The 22,598-nt window shown below is 42.7% G+C and overlaps 1 protein-coding gene across 1 annotated transcript in view; it reads right to left on the bottom strand.

Moving 5' to 3' along the window:
• MALRD1 (MAM and LDL receptor class A domain containing 1) overlaps positions 1–22,598 on the bottom strand; it is a 438,222-nt gene that overhangs the window by 343,005 nt on the left and 72,619 nt on the right. The window contains exons 13-18 of the mRNA XM_089776725.1: positions 21,107–21,209; positions 17,414–17,423; positions 14,576–14,583; positions 3,055–3,207; positions 2,805–2,910; positions 740–1,107 (exon numbers count right to left, since the gene is read on the bottom strand). Of these exons, the coding sequence (XP_089632851.1) occupies positions 740–1,107; positions 2,805–2,910; positions 3,055–3,207; positions 14,576–14,583; positions 17,414–17,423; positions 21,107–21,209 (748 nt within the window). The remainder of the gene's footprint in view (positions 1–739; positions 1,108–2,804; positions 2,911–3,054; positions 3,208–14,575; positions 14,584–17,413; positions 17,424–21,106; positions 21,210–22,598) is intronic.

The following is a 22,598-nucleotide window of genomic DNA, read 5'->3' as shown; positions in this document are numbered from 1 at the left end:
AAACCACTGGAAAGTTGAAACCATTACAAATCTCCCTCTATGCAAAGAGTTCACTCCTGCTAATATAACTCACAGTAATGTGTAGAATTTTGTCACCTCAGGATATGATAATGAATTTGGTATTGATTAATTTTGCTATATGTTACTGCTCTTCTTGTCTTAAAATTCATGAGTGCACACATGGATGGAAAGAGATTAGCAGCAGAGTTCTGAAATACTGAAAAGTAAATGTCATGAATGTGAATATACAGCAGCTTTTTTTGTTTTATGTGTTTTTCTTTGGAAGGGGGATAGTTAATCTCACTGTCACTACCATGAACTATTATCTCCATAATATGAAGAATTGAGAGATATTATTCTCCATAAATATTCAGACATAAAATAATTCAAATATAGGCAGACCTTCACCATACTTCATCAATTTAAGAAAGATCACACAAACAAAAAACCTACCATGCACATATTGTAATACCACCCTAAGAATTATATTCTGAACAAGTAGTGCTTTTATATTTTATAGAAAATACAGAATTATGGCCATATTTCTAATGACGAAGATTGGTCTGTGTGTATTCATTTTCATGTTTTACAAGAGCTAACCTCTGGGGCTCATCATGTGTGCATGGCACCAGTCAATCATTTTAAGGTTGTATTTCAACAACAGAGCAATTCAATCCTAGTTTAAGCAGTGCAACTTCCAGGGCTGAAATGGACAAGGAACATAATCAAAAGTACTTACTGCAATTTTCTTCATCGGATCCATCCCCACAATCATCCACAAGGTCACACACCAATAAACTGTTGATACAAGCCTTTGTGTGCCTGCACCAGAAATGACCAAGACCTTCACAGCTGACTGCTGGAGATGGAAGAGCACAGTTCTTGAATGTTATGTCATCAATTGCTGTGACACCATCATAAAATCCAAGGCTGATTTTATACAGTGATAACTGGAAGGGCCATCGGAGGCGGCCAAGCTGAATGGAAGCCTTTAACCACTGATTGCCTTGATTATAGTATATCCGCCAGAGGACAGTAGGGTCCTTAAGTCCATCAACATGTAATTGCATCTCTGCTGCTCCAACTGACTGTCCATAATTGTAATACCTAAAAAAGCAGCGGAAAAGTCAAAAGGTGCAAACATTGAGGATGAATCATGTTAAATATGCTGGGCCAGTATCAGCTGTGTTATAATTCCACTACATTTAATTGAATTACCCCTGGAATTAAGTCAGCCCACAGAACCTACAACAAGTACAGCAGCAATTCATACCTTTCTGTATCTGATCTCATTATCATACCACAGACATACTAGCTCATCTGCTTTGGCAGAGTTGGCTGACATATGAATCATGGACATTGCTACAGAAGTTAAGACTATGATATAGGAAGCATGCTTAATTAAAGTTAGAATCTACAACTATATACCTAAAATTCTCCTTTATAATATGCTATGAAAACAACACAAAGGCAAAATATTGATTGTATGAATGTAATTAAATGGACACATTTAAAGTTCCATTAAAAGAAAGCAAAACATATAGGCTGTGTCTACACTGCACCCCTTTTCCGGAAAAGGGATGCAGATGAGACAAGTCGGAATTGCAAATGCGGCGGGGATTTAAATTTTCCCCGCTGCATTTGCATGAACATGGCTGCCGCTTTTTTCCGGCTCGGGGCTTTGCCGGAAAAAAGCGCCTGTCTAGACAGGGATCTTTCGGAAAATAAAGCCTTTTCCAAAAGGTCCCTTATTCCTGATTTTAAAAAGAATAAGGGACCTTTCGGAAAAGGCTTTATTTTCCAAAAGATCCCTGTCTAGAATGGTGCTTTTTTCCGGCAAAGCCCCGAGCTGGAAAAAAGCGGCAGCCATGTTTATGCAAATGCAGCGGGGAAAATTTAAATCCCCGCTGCATTTGCAATTCCAACTTGTCGCATCTGCATCCCTTTTCTGGAAAAGGGGTGCAGTGTAGACACAGCCATAATGAGTGCAAGAACATGTCTTCCCTTCATCCTAATTAATGACACTTTCCACTTCATCTAATCATCTCAATGCACAGAAATTATGTGACTGACCCAAAAGCCAAAGGCAGAACTGGGAATAAGACCCAGAACTTTTAATATCTAGTCCCATATGCTAAACAGACAACCCTCCAATTGACAATATCGTAATTATTTGATAAGAAGATGAGGTAATTTCCACTGAACTCATTGTTTAGAAAAACAATTCTGAATTTTATCAGTAAACAAAATTTCAGCAATGACAAACCGATACATTGAAAAATAAGCACCACCTTGAACTTCCACATGAAATCTTGGATTAACTCTCCCCATCATCCTGCATTTAACTTTTTTCCCCTACTAAGTCATATGATAAAGCCCGATCTTCTGAGATTTACAGCTTAGTTTTGTATCACACAGCTGCCTTGATGAGCCACTAGCTTTTTGTGTGGTTAGCTATTCCAAGTAGAATCCCCTTCACATTATGAGATTAACTCATCCGCTGTAGAAATCTTTTATTGGAATCATCATGGCATTTCTGCGTATTACTTTAGGAAAAACATTTTAAAAGATTATGTCTAAAAGATCAAAAACTAAAATGGTCCTGTGTTTCAGGTGTGTTTTTCCAAATGCTTTGGCTTATTGTTGCTTAGTGGTTACAACAAATCCTATGTGACCAAAGAGTAAAAGAAAGCAATAAATTTTGCCAAGAGAGATGTGCGCTACTGGAAATTCTAACCTCAATTTCAGTCCAACAGAAGCAATGTCAGATGTTCCATAAATTCAAAATAAAACTTAATTCATACCAGAAAGACACTGTGCAACCTGATGCAGCTTGACTGAACTTTGGGCTTCGTATTTGAGCAACCTGTGAAATGTTGCTGCTGTTTCTCAGAACAAACATAAAATGACCTATTGGGAAAAAACAAACAAGAACTTTTCATACACAGAGCCATTGTAATACAGAAGACTGCAGCAGAAGTTACTGCTCTTGATTTAATGACAGGAAGTTTTGTGTATGTGTATCTGCATATCAAAGACCTGTTTATGTCTCACCTTGGGATTTGTTATAGGTGTGATCCTGTTCTGGGGCTTGTTTCTGAAAATCAGATGGAAGAACATTTCTGGAACTTCTTACCCAGTCAAATGCATCTGCACTAACAGTCTCAAACCAGCCACAGCTGTCTGTTTCAAAGTCACATTTAGCAGCTGAAATATTGAAAGAGAGATTTAATCTTGTGTCTCCGAACATCACCACCAACTAATCAGACTGTGGAAAAACTTTCCAAAATATAAGGGAAAGAACAAGTCTCTTAAAACAAAATTTTTCAACAGTACATCAAGCCAGAATCCAGGAAAAAGACAGGTAGGTTACAGGACTGGATGTTAGGTGAATTACAGTAGCACAATGTTTATCAAACTGTGGTCCGCGGAGCCCTGGGGCTCCGCGAGATGTCTTCAGGGGTTTCGCGCGGTTGACAAACTGGAAACATCGATAGGTACAACACATACAATCAGTGGACAGCTAGGGCTCCGCATAAGTACAACACATACAATTAGTGGACCGCTGGGGTGCCGCATAAGTACAACACATACAATCAGTAGACTGCTGGGGCTCCGCATAAATTTTTACGCATGTAAAGGGATCCGGAGCCCAAAAAGTTTGAGAACCACTGTAGTAGCATATAGAAGCCTCAGCAAAGATCAGGTCTTCAGTGGGCTTGGCACTATATGCATGTGTATGCACATTTGTACAATTTGTAGTCTAGGAGAGGCAAAAACTAGGAGGAAAGTAGCATTATCTTCTTTTTACTGAAGGTGACCTGAGGCACTAAGATTAAATGATTTGCTCAAGATCACAAAGGAAATCTATGGCAGAAACAGGATTTGAACCCAGATCTTGCAAATCCCACTCAATACCTCAATTACAAGTAAGATCTACCTTAGCATTATTAAGTATGATAAGAGATCATCAAATTGGTAAAGTAGGACCTTTGATGAATAGACCTTATGCCAAGCCTAGTTAAGTTTGATAGTACTTTCTACTTCATTCCTTGCTAAGATATAAGGATTAATTTAGAGAAAGAGTAAAAAATAAGACAATATAATACTAAATGAAGTATATCTGGAAATTCAAGCAAGTTGAAAGATGACAATGGGGAAATGAGTATTATAAAGGTAAATAACTGAAATCTTGACAAGTATGTATGGCGTGCACACCCACACAAATACAAAACAACATTCTTCTAAGTATACTTATTCAAATAATTATTCTACATTTCATGAAATGTTATTTTATTCTACAATAAATATATACTTTTTATAAAAGACGGTTTAAAAGAGAATTGTTTGAGTAACTGTATTATACAGAGATGTTTTTATTCATATACAATTAATTAAATAAAACTGTGGACACCCATAGTAACCTAGACATCACACACAGAGAATATCACATTTACATTATAGTCTTTCTGACCATAAAACTCAATTGCACTTAATCATAATACAGAAGTTAATGTACAGTTCAGACTTAAATTTTTCCAAGTTCCTTGGAAAAAGTGTTCTTGAATTATTGTTTATTGCCATAAATTATGGGCATTAAAATGCTGAATCCTGAAAATTAAGGTTACAGAAAACTTCAGGTATGCTAAATATATTAACCTTGTGTTATTTCTTTTTCTTGAACTGTTTTATGTGACCCATCATTTTCATGTTTTCTGTATCATTTTTATTTTTAATGCCAAAAGAGAGATGGCATATATGACAAAGGAGAGAATGATTTAAGAAAATCATTATGAAAAGTGACAAGATTACAAATTTTGAAAATCTACAAGGAATCAGGGTTTAGTAGATTTGACTGAAGGTGTATTGAAGGAACATAATTAGAGAGGAAGCAACAAATAGGCTAAGGAAAACAATTTCTGCTTTAGTTTCTCCTCCCCAAGGTCTGCAGAAAAAAATATGAGACTATGTTCTATATTCCAAAGGGGCAGCAGCAAAGACAAACTTTTGACACAGGTGCTTACACAATAGAGATAAATAAAGACACTAAAACAGCTAAATCTCCAAGCCCAGATGGTTCACATGCAAGACTAAAGGGATGGAATACATAAAAAGATGCAGTAGACCATGCATTCCATTTAGGCATGGATGAACATACTTGGACAGAATGAGAACAGACTCAAACCTTCAACTAAATCTCAAACCAGACTTTTAAAGGTCCAAAAAAGTTTGGTTATCTGAAGTTCTGATTTAAGTAAAGAAAACAAAGGTGAGACTGACGCCTATCAGACTGATCACTATTGTCTCTTTATTTATGTGGTCTGTATCTATCTAATTTTTTTTGAATACTTGGGTTGTAAACTCCTTGAACAGTGGAGATGACTGCCTTCACAGACCCCTGGGTAAGGCAGGCAGCCACAGAGCATGGCACCCTCTTCCCATCCCCTCATACTGCCTGGTGTGGCATTCTGACAGCCATTTAAAGAGTCTGGGGCTCTGGCTGCTACTGCTGCTACTTTGGCAACAGTAGTGGCTGAAGCCACGGGCCCCTTTGTGTAAGCGGGGGAATGGTGCCGCTATTGTGGGGAACTTTCCTGGCTTCTATACTACCCCAGTGAAATGATCTGAGTCATCACTTCCACTTCTTTTACCGAAAGGTCTCCCTGACCTCTCTTGTGTAGCAGAGTCCTCGAAATCCCAACAAGGCTGGGCCCAAGTTTCCTGGGGCTTAATTCCCGACCTTGTAGTTACTTAGGGCGGGGGCTAGGGTGTTCCCACTCCAGGGTGCTCTCTTCACAGTGGATGCTTTCTTGACCCAGTGATCATTATATACAGTTCAAAGCAAATACAATTTATTAAACAGCAACTGATTAAAAAGAAAAGAATAAGGAAAAAATGAGAAAGGTTAAAAGAGAATACATCGCCCTGCTCTGTAGCACAGGGACATCACAAACAGCAGTCTGCAGAGTGTAAGGACAGTTCACAGTCTGTTCCTTATAGGTCCCAGGGCTCTCTCTTAGGCCCTGGCTGTGCTGCAGGGGGAACTGCCGTTTGGACATGCTTGCTCTGGCAGTGACCACACGACTTCAGGCTCTAAGTGGCTGGGACCCTCTCCCAGTTGGAGTTACAATCCGTCTCCAAGTATGGCCTGCAGCACCTCTTGGCTAATGGTGTCTCCCTGCCCAGAGCCTCTTTTCCCCCCTTTGCTGGTCCCAGCTGCTCACCACACCCAGCTGCAGACTATGTCTCTTTGCCAGCCTCCAGCGCCTTGCGTTGCTCCTCTGACCCCTTTGACTCTGGTCACTGTAGGTCTGCCTCTCAGCGTAGCTTGCACTCCTTGGGCTGTGCGTGTCTGGCTCTGTCACTACAGGTCTGTCTCTCAGCGTAGCTTGCACTCTTTGGGCTGTGCGTGTCTGGCTCTGTCACTGCAGTCTGCCTCTTAGCACAGGGTCTGCGCTCTGTGGGCTGAATGGGCCTCAGGCTCTGTCACTGCAGGTCTGTTCCTCAGTACAGCCTAGACCCCTTGCTACTCTTCTTAGCTCTCTGCCCCTTTGACTCAGGCCCAGAAAATCCCAGCACACACGGAGGACAGGACCTGGTCTTCTAATTCCCTCACTGGCCTGTCCAACCTGTCCATCAGGCTGACCTGTAGTGTTGGCTTCTTCCAATTGTCCCTGGGGTCTGTCAGTCTCATGGACCCTTCACCTCTTGGTACTGGGATCTGGCCAATGAAAAAGTCCCACTGAGTTTTAGTAAGGGGCTAACAGTCCCTATTACATTTGAAGCACTGGGCCCCAGGGCAATTGACCCCTTTGTCCCCCTGCCAGCCGGCCTGTCCTTGAGGCAGGAACCATACTGGTTCATTACTAGGACTTCAAGGTACTACAGTATTACTACTACTAATAAAGCCTTCTTGTGAACTTTTAGGTTAACCAGCTGGTACCTTAACCAGGCCTTCCAAGATTATCAAATAACTCTGAGAGCTGGGATTTAAGAAAAGCAACAAGCACTGAGACTTGAGACCAAATCACTGTCACAGTAACACATGGCAAGAGACAATTCCTTCCCAGAGACCTTACAGCATAAATAGACAAAAAAGATAAAAGATGGGACACACAGGTCATTAGTAATAGAGATATAAAAGTGAGGTCTCCTAACTCCCAGTCTCATGTCTTATCCATTAGGCCATCATCCCCATTTCATTGGAAAAGAAAGCTTTTAACTTCCCTCCAAAATGCATTGTGCAGGCTTTGGAACTAATAGTATATACTGAATTACAGAAGACACAGAAACACACTTTTCCTAATATACTACTTGAGTCTAAACAGACTTCTTGATGCTATCAAAACACAAATAAATAATATGTTACCGTGGCAAAGTGTTAACATTTGTATGCATTTTAATGGCTTTACAAGTAATGCTAGGTAAAGAAAAAAAGTAGATAGAGGGCAACTGAAACACTGGCAAATTTGACACAAATTCACAAAATCTGTTGTAGTTAAAAATGTCTTTGAAAAAAAATCAAAACATTTTTTACATTTATAAAAATAAAATCTTTGACTTTAATTCAAAATTACCTTTTATTTCAAAATTTACTTCAGTATATTACTAAATAAAGGTTTAAAACCTCAACAAGGAAACAAAATATTTGTCTCATTTGACCCCAAACAATTTTCTTCCTTGATCTTTGAGTTCACAAAATAATTTTTTTAAAATGTTGTGTCAATCCAAAATATTTTTTCCAACTTTCCAATTCCACTATCAAACAAAAAATCTGTAGTTTGCATAGTTCCACTTGAAAGCCTTATTCAACCTTGCTCCATTTCAGAGATGAATATTACATTGGGGTTTCAAGTGATGGGATTTTGCTATTTTTGTTGTATATTACATAACGCTGTGCAATTTTTATTTGCTAAAAATATACAGTGCGGAGTTGACCCAAAATGTTTTTTTAAAAATTTTTGGTGAATTCAAAACAAATGCTTTTCAACTTTTTGTTTAGAAATGCATTTTCTAGGTATAATCTAGTTATATATTTCTTTAAAAATGTGAGGGTAATGAAGAAAAACCTGACTTTCAAATATTTTTTGTTTGGCCACCAAATAAAAAATGTTATTCACTCAGCTCATAATATCTTATAACACACTTTAAACAAACTTGGAAAAAACTACAGAAGTGTGCAACAAAGCTGAAAGATTTTCAGAAACTAGAGCTATATGATGATCTATAAAAATCAGTCATGTTAATTAAAAGAAAAATAAAAGTATCAAAACATGATTGAGATGTGTATCAAAAGCATTTCAAAGTTATAGAGGAAGTTTGAATTTTTAGAGTGAGAAGTTCAAGATCAGGCAACCTATCTAGGGGTATGTCTACACTACAGCGCTAATTCAAACGAACTTAGTTCGAATTAGTTAATTCGAACTAAGCTAATTCGAACTAGCGCAGCTAGGCCTAAAAACTAGTTCGAATTAGCGTTTTGCTAATTCGAACTAGCGCGTCCACACTGATTGGACGCAGGGGCGCATTTAAGGGCACCTGAAACCGGTTCTGGCAGGGCATCAGGTCAGTAGTTGAGTTGTGTGGCTGCTGTCTGAGGCTCGTGCTTAAAGGGACCCACCCCCCCGGACAGCTGGTTCTCAGCTTTTCCGCTTGCTTGCCAACCTCGCCGAGGGACAGCAAAGTGTTGGTCTCTATGCCCGTCTGTGTCGGTGCTTCCCTTCGGGGACACTGCCGCAGGTGGCAACATGGAGCCAGAGTTCGCCCTGCACCTTCTGGTGCACTTTCTGGACTTGCTGCTGCAAGCCTGCCAGCAATGGCTGGAGGCTGCCTGGCACCACCTGGTGCACATCAGCCCCCTGCCTCTCCGCCTGGCCGCCCTGGGGGCCATGGAGGAGCCGCGGCGGCGCCCGAATGCCGGCGTGCCCTGCCGCATCTGGCGTTGGACACCAGCAGCGACTGATGGGACCGCATCGTCCTGGAGCGCTGGGAAGACCGACAGTGGACCCAGAATTTCAGGAAGAGGAGGGACACCTTCCTGGAGCTCTGCGAGTGGCTCGCCCCTGCCCTGCACAGAAGGGACACTCGCCTGAGGCCTGCCATCCCCCTCCAGAAGCGTGTGGCCATCGCCCTCTGGAAGCTCTCCACGCCGGACAGCTACCGATCCATCGGGAACCAGTTCGGCATGGGGAGATCCACCGTCGGAGCAGTGCTCATGCAGGTATGGCACTCATCGGCCACTGGACTGGGGGAAAGGGGGTTGCAAGGAGGGGATGGGCCGCCCCAGGGAAAAAGGGGTGGGGGAGGGAGGAGGCGAAAGTGCCCCGAACCGTTCTCTCCCGGCCATACTACACGCAGCCCGGGGGGGTTGCTTCCAGGAGTGGGGCACGGGGCACTGCCAGGGCACGAACACTCCCAGCCACCTGGGCGCCCCACTGATTCGCGCTTTGCTGTCTCTCCCCGCAGGTGGTCAGGGCCATCAACCGGGTGCTGCTCCGCAGGGTGGTCTGCCTCGCCGACCTGGATGCCATCATCCGGGGCTTCGGTGCCCTGGGCTTCCCCAACTGTGGGGGGGGGGGCCATCGATGGGACGCACATCCCCATCTGTGCCCCGGAACACCAGGCCTCCTGGTACGTCAACCAAAAGGGGTACTTCTCCGTGATCCTGCAGGCCGTGTGTGACCACCGGGGACAGTACACAGACATTAATGTGGGCTGATCTGGCAAGGCACACGACGCACGGGTGTACAGCAACTCCGTGTGCCAGAGGCTGCATGCCGGGACCTTCTTCCCTGACCGCCACATCAGGGTCGGGGACGTGGACATGCCCGTCTGCCTGGTGGGGGATGCCGCCTACTCTCTACAGCCATGGCTGATGAAGCCCTACACAGGGCACCTCAATCCCTCCCGCCAGGCCTTCAATGCCAGGCTCACCAGGGCCCGCATCGTGGTGGAGGGGGCCTTCGGGCAACTGAAAGCCCGCTTTCGATGCCTTCTCACCCGCCTGGACCTCGCCGAGCACAATATACCTCCTGTAGTGGCAGCATGTTCTGTGCTGCACAATTTGTGTGAGAGAAAGGGAGAGGCTTTCCTGCCACTACGCTCAGCCCCGCACCACCGCTGTCCGGGAAGTCCACCAGGAGGCCGTCCGGATCCGGGAAGCCCTGTGGGAGAGCTTCCAGGTGGTGGAGGAGGAGGACTGAACTCTCCCTACATGCCCCACTGGGGCCTTCTTCCACCCTCCCCCTCTTCCCCTATCCCCTTCCTAACCACCCTTCCTAATGTCAAATAAAGACACCTGTTTTGGCAAACAACATCTCTTTTTATGTAACATAAGTGGGGTGGGGGGACGGAGGAGTGAGGGTGGGAGAGGGGAGGGGGTAACCTAGGACGAGGGAGCTGGAAGGGGGTGGAAGGGAGGAAGGGAAAGGAAAGCTCAGGGGTGGGGGTCCGGCTGCCTCTCCTGTCTTGCGACACTGCGGGTGAGGGAGCATCGGGGAGGAATGGATGTAGAGGTTGGGGCAGGAGGGACGGGGGCTGCGGAGGAAGCAGGAGCAGGGGGAGCAGGGGGAGGAGCAGGAGGAAGCGGGAACCAGTCGAGGAGGCTCTGGAGGTGGCCTCTGAGGGCACGGCCCTGCTTCTCCAGCACCTCCAAGCTCCGCTGGCGCAGCCGAAAGTCCTCCTGGACCCAGTGGTCCTGGGTGCAGAGCTGGTGATCCAGGAAGCGTAGGTGCCACCGCTGGTACTCCTCCTGGTTCCTGGCTCTCCTGCTGGCCCGGGCGCGGGCGGCTGCTGCAGGTGGGGTGGTTCGCCCTGCAGGCCCAGGTGCTGCGGCTGTGGTGAAACAAGAGCAGCGGTCAATTCTTCCTGGGGCCCAGGTGGGTGAAACCCAGCCCCCCTCTGCAAGGCCAGGGCCCCTGCATGACACCCAGCTGCTGCTCCATGGTGGGCAAGGCCCAGGCGCACGGTCCCTGGGCTCCCTCTCCCCCAGCCCCCCGTACACCTAAGGGGAGCATGATGGTACTCACATGTGGAGGCCTCCCCGGCCTCAGACGACTCAGTGTGGTGCCTCGGGGGTCCTGGGCAGGCTGCTGCCAGGCTCCTGGCTCTTGGCGTCCTCCTCCTCGGTGTCAGGGAGTGGTCCCTCTGCCCCGGGGTCAATCACCACCCGGGGGGCAGGAACAGCATGAGCCCCCAGGATGCGGTCCAGAGTCAGAAAGTGGGGGCAGGCTTCCGGGTCAGCCCCTGGCAGGCAGGCCCGGGAGTAGGACTGCCGCAGGTCCTTTATCTTGCAGCGGACCTGCTCCCTGCTGCGGTGGTGGCCTCTGGCGGCCCGGCTACACAGCCCTTAGTTCGAACTTGTAAGTTCGAACTAGGCGTTAGTCCTCGTGGAATGAGGTTTACCTAGTTCGAACTAAGCGCTCCACTAGTTCGAATTAAGTTCAAACTAGCAGAGCGCTAGTGTAGCGCTTATCAAAGTTAATTCGAACTAACGTCCGTTAGTTCGAATTAACTTTGTAGTGTAGACATATCCTAGGAGAGGAAGTAGGGAGAAGCATTCATGATTTTAGAAGAAATTTCATTTCAGAGAGAAGTTAATCTTAGTAACAGTGACAGGCACTTCTATGGAAAAATGTATCTATGTTACAAAAGTTATGCAGGTAGTGAACTAAGATGTACTGCACATTTTCGTTCATGAATGTTGCCACTGTATAACAATGAAATATATAATGAATTTGACTATTTTATAGTGCTTTAACCCAAAAACCTCAAAGCACTAAACAAACATTAATGCATTTGTTCTCACAATACACTTATAAGATATTCTTGTTTCAGTTTTGCAGAGAGGGAAACTAAGGTACAAAGTTATCAGCATGCCAGAGATTATTCGGGGATTCTATGGCAGAGTTAGAACCAGAACTCAGATTCCCAGCAAAAGTCTTGCTCTGTGTTTTAACCATACGGCTATCCTTTCCACTTCTCATTTTTATCATTGAAATGTCAGTCTGTGTCATATTCAAAATTTATAAAGTTTTATATACAAAATACTTGAACATAATGTGAAGATTATTAGGGATAAAATGTAGTTGGTTACAGGGGAAAAAAATCTTTCAAATAAGTAGTTTGATGAAATTAAAAAAAATGTTTAATAAAATGGGATTAACCAAAAAAATGTTCCTTTACTCTCACTGAGTACTGGATCATGCACCACCAAAGTAAAAGGGCGTTTTACCATTGATTTTATGATCAAGCCTTTATTCTACAGACCTCAGTACATGGTCCTTGCTCATTTGTGTAGTGCCAGTAAATTCAATGGGATTACTCAGAAGGTTAATGTTATATATTTTCAGGATCAGCCCCTTAGACAGCAGTATCTCTTGCCAAATCCACCATTTACATATTTGACCACAATTGAGAGAAAGCATAATGCCAGGTACTTTAAAATGATTATGTTTTAATCTAAGCCCTTTAAAGATCAAGAGTCTGAATAAAATGAAGGTGGGATGACTGTAAAGAGCTATTACTCAATTTAGTACTGTGAGGCACATCAATACTATTCAGCATTTAGAAGTGCTCTGGAATGGTGATACTCTGGTGCAGTTTTCTCAATAATATCTACAAAGGAACACAATGAGAAATTCTCTTCCTCTTCAGTAGAAATACATCACCCTGTGCAATGGTAGCACCCCAAGAACTGAATTTAGCATGTTTTTGTTTGCTTGTAGTTAGCTAATAACAGATACTAGTTTTATTAATATTAAAACTGAATAGTTTTTATAATGTACTAAAGCTCCTTGTCTCATTAAGAGTTTTGACTGAGATTCTGTTCAAACAGGGAGGTGTCTGGTAGGCACCACAGGAAATTTAATATTGCAGTCTGATGCAAGTGGCTTAGGCCAGAACCAAAAGCTAAGATCCAGACCCAGAATCTTGCTTCAAAACATGTTTTGTCGTTTCAATTCAGTTCTGCTTTATGGGTAGAGCTTAAACACCAAATTCCGTCCCTCCAAAATGCAGGATTGTTCATATCCTGAATTCAGACCTGGTAGTAAAATTCAGGCCCAGTTCTATTTATGAGCTTCATCAAAACACTGCACAGAACAAACTAGGATTGCACTTCTCCACTTACAAGCACTGACCCTGCAATTAACAGGGAACAAATTGACCTGTTCAGCACAACACTGTAATCATTTATGACATCTCTCAGCAAGGACATGTTAACTGTGTCAAATTCAAATAGTATACACAATATTCTAGCCCTTGTGGTCTGGACACTACAATGAATAAAACATCATATACAGAGATGTGATTATGATCATGGCAAATCTAAAAGGAAGTGACTTCCTTGCACACTGAGTGCCTCCAGATCAAACTATAGCAAGGTGCTTAAGGCTGTATGTCCACCACTAGCAATCATATCACACCACCAGTCTGTTCTATACTCAAGAGATAGCTGCTTATGTGGAGACATTCCCTGGTACACACACTTCAGAATTTATTGATCTTCCATTTTATTCTTTTCATACCAAGAAAGCCAGGAGAAACTGAACCAGTGCTGGAGGAGGAGGTTGCTAAAGTTTGACTTACACTATTCCCATTTCTAATCATGTTCTGCCTCTTGATATGTAACAGCTGACCGAGACAACATTAATCAAAACTGTCAATCTGGTGTACCTCAGCTTTCCTTGGCACTAACTCTCATTTCCACAACACAGAGGTATAGTACATTAGATCCATGGCTTTGTAGCAAGTTTGATGATATGATATTCCCATAAAAACCACTGAACAGCCTGGGAAAGGGCAGTTGCTTTATGAGTATCCACATTCTTACAGCATCCTCCAGGATTGTCTATGATGCTTATGAAATATTTGACAGCTGTCATCTGTTTGACAGCCCATCTGGACAGGTTAATCTCCGATCTTATTGTAATCAGGAGCTAGTGGCTGTTTGATGGGAATGGTCAGGGACTTTATTTTACCGACTAATAAGCAGGTCAATGAATGCCACTTCTTGCCTGATCAGATTGCCCATCAGCTGTAATGATTCAGCAAACTGAGACAATAAGACAATGTCACTGACACATTCAAGATTTTGAAACAGAGTCACCATCAGTTCAATGCCAACAGCGGCCTTCTCAAGCTTATCCATCAGCCACAACAATAGCGGCAGAAAACTGCATAGCTGAATTCCTGCGGATATGGAACGCCACTCTTTGCATTAGCCATTGACTCAAATGCAGCTTACCATCCCATTATAGAGCTCTTCTGCCAGTGACTCTGTCTTACCAGAGATGATGAGATGCCTCATCAGGTCCCACAAACTTGCTTTGAATTGAACTGAAAGTTGGATGAAAGTCTATAAAAAGAGAAGCTCGTGGTTTCTCAAAGTCAAACATCTCCTCAAAAAGCTATCTCAAGGTAAAGATCTTGTCAACAATGGAATGATCAGATCTAAAACTGCAGTGACTATCCTGGCATTTGCTCCAAAGTGCATAGTTGATTTGAGATGTTAACAAGGAATCAAATGCTCTTCAAAGGAACAAGAGAGTAATACTTCTAAGGATGCTACATTCACCTTTATTGCTCTTTTTAAACACAAGCGGAATAACCCCTTCCTCTGGTAATCAAGATCCAAGGTTCTAAAAAGTTCTTGGCTCTTGCTGCTCGCTTGCTGACCATTCTCCTTCTTCTCCATCACTTTTGGCGAGTGTCTTGGGAGGATTCCATGGTCTGGCTTGGGAAGCTGATTGGATCCCTCCCTAGGATCAAATGCAGCTGCTCGTAGAAGCATCAGGGTTTGCAGTGATGCTCCAGATTATCCATTTGCCTGCTTTGTCTTTTGGTAAGACTGCCTCAGCTCCTTTATTTTCACTAAGCACTGCTGGGTGTCCCTGAAGTGTCCTTTCTCCACCAGGCACTTGGCTAGCTTCGCATAGATATTGGCATTTCTTTTGCTGGTTCAGAGCTCAGAGAAAAATTTTTTCTCTCCCCATGCCTCAATGAGGTTCAAGAGCTCCTTCACACTTCATGCTGGTGCTCGTCTGGGAACTGGAGCTCATGGGACATTAACTCATGGAACTCATGGCCAGGAGTGCAGTTCGGGTGTGCTGCCTGCTCTGCAGTGTGCTCGCCTCACTGTCCACAAAGGAAATTAAATGCAAATTTTCTGAGGGCTTCTCCTAATCATCTGCAGAGCAGTACTCACAAGCCAGAGTGGTCACAGCAGGGCACAGTCGGATGCCTCTTTGGAGACCAAAGAGCAACAACTTTTGCAATGCTACATCTACACTATCATATAGTTCACCATGCAAGCTCGAATTTAGTGTGAGTCCTCATGAAAAGCAGGAGTACCAAAATCAACTTTAGCATCCCTTAAAGATGATGGAATGGGCTTGGTAGTAGGGACTCATTGTTTAGATAATTGACCTAATTCAGCTAAATTCAACCTAAGCGCTTTGACCAGGTTTTAGGACACGGTGGGCAACAATTTTATAAGGGGGCCACTTCACAAATTTTTGAAGTGGTCCCGGGCTGCCATGGAAAGGGCAGGGCCAGGAAACTTCCATGCTCCCCTGCCCACAGACCCTGATTGGCCTGGGGATGGGGGAGCACATGAAGTCTTTGTCCCGCGCCCCCTCCCCAAGAAAACTGCCACCTGGCAGCGTTCCCTCTAGGCAACTATGCCCCTAGCAGAGGGAGGAAACTTCTCGTGCTCCCCAAGTATCCATGTCAATCAGGGACTGGGGGGAGGGAAGCGTGTGAAGTCTCACGCTCCCTGCCCCCGCCCTGCAAGGGGCATGTGGTGCTTGGTGAGGGAGGAGACTTCGCACGCTCCCCCATCCCTAGGTGCTGATTGGCCTGGGGTGAGGGAGTGGCAGGACATCCAGGGGCCAGATCAACGTGTTTGGGGGGCTGCATCTAGCCCGTTAAGGCTCTCTTGCCCTCTCTTGCCTTAGGAGGGAATGAGGCTGCACAGCCCACCTGAAGGAAGATTGAGTTCCTTGAGGCTGTGGCACTTCCTAGAGACTGTTTCAAAGCTGAGGTTGCAACACTGAGCCTATGGATCTGTAGCAGTACCCCCTTTGGAAAGATCAGCAAATGCACAGTAACTTGGCATAATTGTCATGGCTCATGGGCTTGTATAACAACAATGGTTAGTAACTAAGTTAACAGCAAGGCCTAATTTTTAAAAGATGGCATATGCAACAATGATTGTTTCTGAAAACTGAATAACTATCTGCACGCAGCCAGTTGTGGCTCTAAATGGATGTGCTGATGCATAAATATTAGATTTGTAAGTTCAGTTGTAGCATTTGTGTGTGAAAATTAGTCATGTGCAACGATGTGTGAAAAATCAGGCCTTGACTGCTATAGTAATAATTTTCTCAGCATAAAACATCATGTAGTGCTTTACATCACAGGCATTGTACAATGAAATACTCTCTTAAACAGCTCTGGTCTGCTGATAAGTCAAAGTGCAGCTTTTTTGTTTTAAGCTTTAACAGGGCAACTGCTGTTACAATACAAAAGGACATCAATACAGACTCAATGGGTACTGGAAGTATCCCAGAAAAACTCCGCTGCGTCCAGAGACCACGTTTGTTCTTCCACTCTTTTGGGGAGTCCTGTATACCTCGTTCTATGAGGAATAAGAGCTCCTCCGAAAGAAGAGGCTTTTCCACCATTTGGCCCTGTCTAGATGAGGTCAAATGGTGGAAAAGCCTCTTCCGGAAAAGCTATCGGAAATAGCGGAGCGCAATTTGCATAGCTTTTTTCTGACAAAGAGCTGTAGTCTAGACCTAGTCAAAGTGAAAGAACTGCATCTCCATACTTTTTATTCTTGATTACATAACAACTCTCATGAAGTAATGAATATCAGGCCACAAAACTTCCAGTGAGTACGTATAAATATCCTTACAGTATGAGTTACTAGTCAATATGTTTTTCACTTACAACATTTGGCTTCATCATATCCATTGGAGCAGTCAGGTGTGAAATCACAAAATTTGTCAGACAAAATACAGGCTCCATCTTCACATGGTAAAAAACCCAGTGGACAAGAAAGGGATGAAGATTCAGTGGTTGTAAGGTTTGCTTTCCCTTTAAAAAGAAAATTAAAAATTGACGAGATGTTCTTTTTACCATATACATTTTTAACAGTGCACACAGATTGAACCAGTTATATAAAATGACCTTTTCGCACCATCGTAAGTGAACTAGAAATCCAGTTAATGCTATTCTCCTTTGTAGATGACAGCAGCCTTCTACCTGTGCATTATTATTTTCACGACATTCATAAGTGCGTTGAGTGCTCATAGATTACACACTTGCCTAAAAGAGCTTAGAAGGTTTTTCAAAAGCACTGATGTGCAGAGAGCTAAACTCTAGGAGTTGGTCTATAGTACACACTTACTTTGGTTTAACTATGGGTATGTCTACACTACCCCGCTAGTTCGAACTAGCGGGGGTAATATAGTCATCCGCAATTGCAAATGAAGCCCGGGATTTGAATTTCCCGGGCTTCATTTGCATGAAGCCGGCCGGCGCCATTTTTAAATGCCGGTTACTTCGAACCCCGTGCCGCGCAGCTACACGCGGCACGGAGTAGCTAGTTCGGATTAGGCTTCCTAATCCAAACTAGCTGTACTCCTCATTCCACGAGGAGTACAACTAGTTTGGATTAGGAAGCCTAATCCGAACTAGCTACTCCGTGCCGCGTGTAGCCGCGCGGCACGGGTTTCGAACTAGCCGGCATTTAAAAATGGCGCCGGCCGGCTTCATGCAAATGAAGCCCGGGAAATTCAAATCCCGGACTTCATTTGCAATTGCAGATGACTACATTACCCCCGCTAGTGTAGACATACCCAAAGTTACTCAGGGTGTGAAAAATTCACACCACTGAGTGATGCAGTTATACTGACCTTAACCCCCATGATGGTAGAGCTTCTCTCGCCAACATAGCTACCACTATTTGGGGAGATGGAGTTATTAAGCTGATGGGAAAACTCTCTCATCATCATCATCGAGCATCCTTAATAGACGTGCTATAACAGCACAGTGTAATTGGTGCACCTGGGCCAATGTAAATTTGTGGTATAGACCTGCCCTAAGTTGTCCAAGATAACAAAAATGCAACTCAGCCTGTCACATAAACTTGCTCATAAAAATAAGCAAGATAAAGATGGGAAGATTAAATCAGTCCAACCATAAGTCTACTGATTCAATACAAGGAGCAGGTTAAGACTATGATTGGTAAATAAAAGAAAACGGATAAGAAATAAATGAACCAAAATTAGCCTGGCAAAATTAGGCCTAATTCATGGATAAAATAATCAGGGGGATGGGCTATGTTGCACATTTCCCCCTTGGGGGGGAAGTGTTAAAAAAAGACGTGGGGATAAGAGAAACTTGGTGCTAGGTTAGAAGATCAATGGATTGAACTTCAGTGTCATTGTTGCCTCCCCCTCAACCTCCTGGAACCCCACAAACCAACATGGCACTGTTGGGCCTTCATGGCACTGTTGGGCCTCTGATCCTGACAGATGGCCTGACCAGACCAGGAAAGAGGTAGAGACCCAGATGACATCACCAATTCCAAGAGCTTCAACTAAACCCTAAACAGTAACTAGAATGAGAGACTTAGGCTCATGCTATCACCTCTTCCTCTGTGTCATTTTCCTTCCTAACAACTTGTTTCCTCTCTTTCCTATTCCCCCTGCTGTTTAACAAGAGTCTAGCTTAGCCAGCCAATACAGTCTCTCTTGCAACAGTGTAGTGAGCCTATGACCAAAGGGGCAGCAAAAGCCACACCTTGAACAATTCAGTGCTGCTACAAAAACAAGGTGGCAAGTGAGAGTCAACACAAGATGTAAGGCCTCACAAGTCTAGGGCCTTGACCAGATTGTGCTTCCCTACCCACAACCTTCTGTGGACACAGAGCACGGAAAGCCCCACCCGAAGGCATCTGATAAGCAGCAGTTTCATGGCTCCTAATAGCTTCCCTTCTCCCTATAAACCAAGAAGGGAAATACAGGGAATATACAGAAAGTGTCCAGTGTGGATCTCCAGTAGCTGCCCTGATCATTTGCTACTCCTGGCTTTGACCTCAGCTTAATTTGGACTTTGCCTCCTGACTCAGACCCTGAATCCTGATTTGGATTCTGACCTGCGATATTCATGCTGGCATGAACCCTGATTACGTTTTACCCCATTCTGATCCTGATTGTCCTTGCAAGCTCCTGTCACAGGAGACAGAAGTTGAATTTTTTAATCTTTGCTGTGCCCTTGTGTGTGTGTTTATCTTGTTTTGTCCCCAAGGAAGTCATATTCTTACAATGAATACTTTATTTTATACTTTACATTTCAAATACTTTAACTGCTTTTTCTTTCTCTAGCTTTAATAAATGGTTCAATATTTTTAATGTGGATTGTTGCCATTACCATAAGCAGGCCAATCTTTCTGGGCATTGTTTAATTATTTAGTGTTGTACAGTGACTTAGACATATTAACATCTTTGACTATCTGGACCCTTATTTTCCATAAAAATTAACACAACAGCATCTAAGGGAGTTAAATGGTCAACTCCTATTGAAAGTCAGCAATTTATAGTGAATAAGCACAGGACATCTTTCTCATGAATACTTTAACAGCAGATAGCTTTCACTCTGCCAATCAAGGGCAAAAATTGCACTTAATATTTTGTGCATTGTACAAATCAGTTTAGCAACTGCATCTCTTGACTCCAATCATAATGTTTCTTGTTTATTAGATAAGGAAATTCCGAGAAGTCAGGTGTTGTGTGTTGCACAGTTAACAAGATAGTGTTAGAAGAGAGTCCAAGGCAAATTTCAAAGTAGGTGGTACCCAAAATGTGCTAACTTTATTTCAGCTACAATGTTAAAAAAAAAAAGGTCATTTTTCTTTTTTAGTTTGTGAAAGGATTTGGTTGCATCAACTAATCTCATCATGACTTTGGAATGCCTCCTTAAAACGTAAATATCCAAAAAAAGACACTGTTAATTGATTGATATGAAAGTAGGAAGTTTAAAAAAAACAAGCCCTTTTCTATTTCTTATTTGAATTGCTTCTATTAATTCCTAAATGTCTTAATACAGTGCAATATTTGGTTGTAACTTGGGAAGCAGGGAAGGCATCTGAAAACTTACAAGTCCGTATTCCCGCTCTGATATATTTTCCAGAAAAGGGTTGAAGAAATTCAGGTTTTTTGCATTGTACTCCCAACCATCCATAACTTCCTTAGAAACTATCTATGCCCATTCTGCCATGTAATACTACTCTATTTAATGAATATATTTATATTGAAAAGTACCAAGCTATATATGTTTATGATGCAGATAGTTTTATAAAAAAAATAATACTTTTTGTCCATCCATTTGCAGTTTGGATCACTGTTATTCTAATGGAAATTATCTGTAGAAACTCATATTAGACATAAGATGAAAGATTTCAATACAGAATATGCACTGTCACTGCTAGACCTTATGTCCTGTTCTAGTTTCCACCTAACACCCGTATAAAGAGTGGTCAAATCACCTCCACAAACACTTTAATGGCTTTTTAGGAGGCAAGTTTATTTTAGAGTATGCATATAAAATATAGGAAGTAGAAGAAATGTAATAATGCATGAATATAGGGCCAAATCCTCAGCTGGTACAAATTGGCATAACTGAATTGAAACCCATCAGTAGTATGCAAATATGCACTGATTGAGGAGCTGAACCATACAACATAATGTCTACATATAGCTGAAAACTACTTTTGTAGCATCCTTTTTCCTACATTCACTGACTTTAAAAAGCCCACAGTACTCTGAAGTATGAATTTTCTGATTTGCACTTCCGTAATGAATAATTCAAATTATTCTGGAATTTGTTATCCATGAAAGATTAAAATATTTACACATAAATTACTTATTTTATTGTTTAAGTCATTTTTGAGGGAAACCACAAAATGACATCAACCAAAAGAATATTGTTTGTGAAAGAAAAACAAACCATGAAAAAGAAAATTAGCTTGACACCACATTTTGCCCTTCAAGCCTATTTTTTTAAATTTGCTTGCTTTGATTTCACTTGCCTTTGCTGCTCTCTGAAAGTGATTTATATGCAATACCACATTCGTTTGTTATACTGATGTCATCTACAGCAACAGTGGCATTCTGTGATAGAACAGTGGCTTGTAAAATGATCTGTAATGACAAAGAAATAAATACCCTTAAAGTTGACATAAAAAGATATATAATTTCTTTATAATACCTGGTATCTCTATGGAGAGTAAATGCCACCACAGTTTTGAAGAACATCACTAACCAGAAAAACATGTGGTTGAAACTAGTATTGTAAGACTCAAGTCAGAAACTTAAAACTCAACTTTCAAAGACATAACTACCTTTACAGAGAGTTATGGAACCTTGTTTCAAACAAAAGCAATAATAATCATCACTTCCTGAATGTGCTGTCTTCCTCGTAGAACCATTAAGTTATATGTCTTTTTAAATGAGCTATTCAGGGTAACCAAATGTGGTGGTTTACAACTCAATTTAATTGAGATATGAGTTCATTTAGACCACATCTGCTGAAGTTAGTAAGACATTTCCATACAAGAAATACATACAGTGTGAATATGAAGATATTTTTAAATGCACAATGTCCCCAACTCCCTGCCATCTAGCACATAAAGAAGCCATATTTGACACATGAAGTCACTGAATGGCCATACTGGGTTCGCTTAACTACAGCCCTCTGATTCAGGCTATAATGTATGTGAAACAGAGTTTCTTAGCTTTATTTTAAAAAGTTTTCATAATAATACAAATAGTCGGGGGAGGGGTGTCTGAATAGCATGCTTATGAAACGGGACATGCTCATGAAATTGTCCAGACATGAGCTGCCTTAGGATAATTTTTCAAAGCACCACAGATCAACTGCCTGATCCAAAATAAATGCAAACCATTTCCAAGGGGCCATTCCAACTGGCAGAATCACTGGGACATTGCACACTCTTGACAATTTAGTTAAGAGTGGTGTAGGAGCTACTATGGCAGTACCATATAGCTCAAGCACCCACATGCAGGAAGAATTTTCATATGGCTAAATCCACCAAGTTTATAGCTACTTTTTGCTGGTGAAGTAATGCAAATCTATGAGAAGACAGGGCAAATCTGCCTGACGGTCTGCTCTTACATATTCCAGAAGGCAAATGCTGCTAAAAATCATACAGGACTTGTGATGAAGTGTGATTATGTCCCACCAATATGTGCTTGAGTGGAGATTGTCTTGTCCCACTCATATAGTCAGAATGCCTAAGGCTGATGCATCAGGGCTCTGGGGAGTATTTAACTTTCAACTTGGCCCTTTGTCCTATTGGTGGGTATTACTACAGGCCAGTTTCTGACCATATCCAGAGATGAGAGTATTCAGCTGACATGTTTTCTTAACAGATGGAGCATTGGTGAGTAATTCAACATTTGTCTTTTACATCTATTTCAGTGGTTCTCAAACTGTGGGTTGGGAACCTAAAGTAGTCACAGCTCCCTTTTATTGGAGTCACGAGGGCTGGCATTAGACTTGCTCAAGGC

The sequence above is a fragment of the Pelodiscus sinensis genome, chromosome 2 (assembly GCF_052426305.1).
Source record: "Pelodiscus sinensis isolate ZL-2025 chromosome 2, ASM5242630v1, whole genome shotgun sequence".
In the NCBI taxonomy this organism is placed as follows: domain Eukaryota; kingdom Metazoa; phylum Chordata; order Testudines; family Trionychidae; genus Pelodiscus; species Pelodiscus sinensis.
Note: the sequence above shows the minus strand (reverse complement) of the source record. Positions and strands in the feature narration are given on the sequence as shown.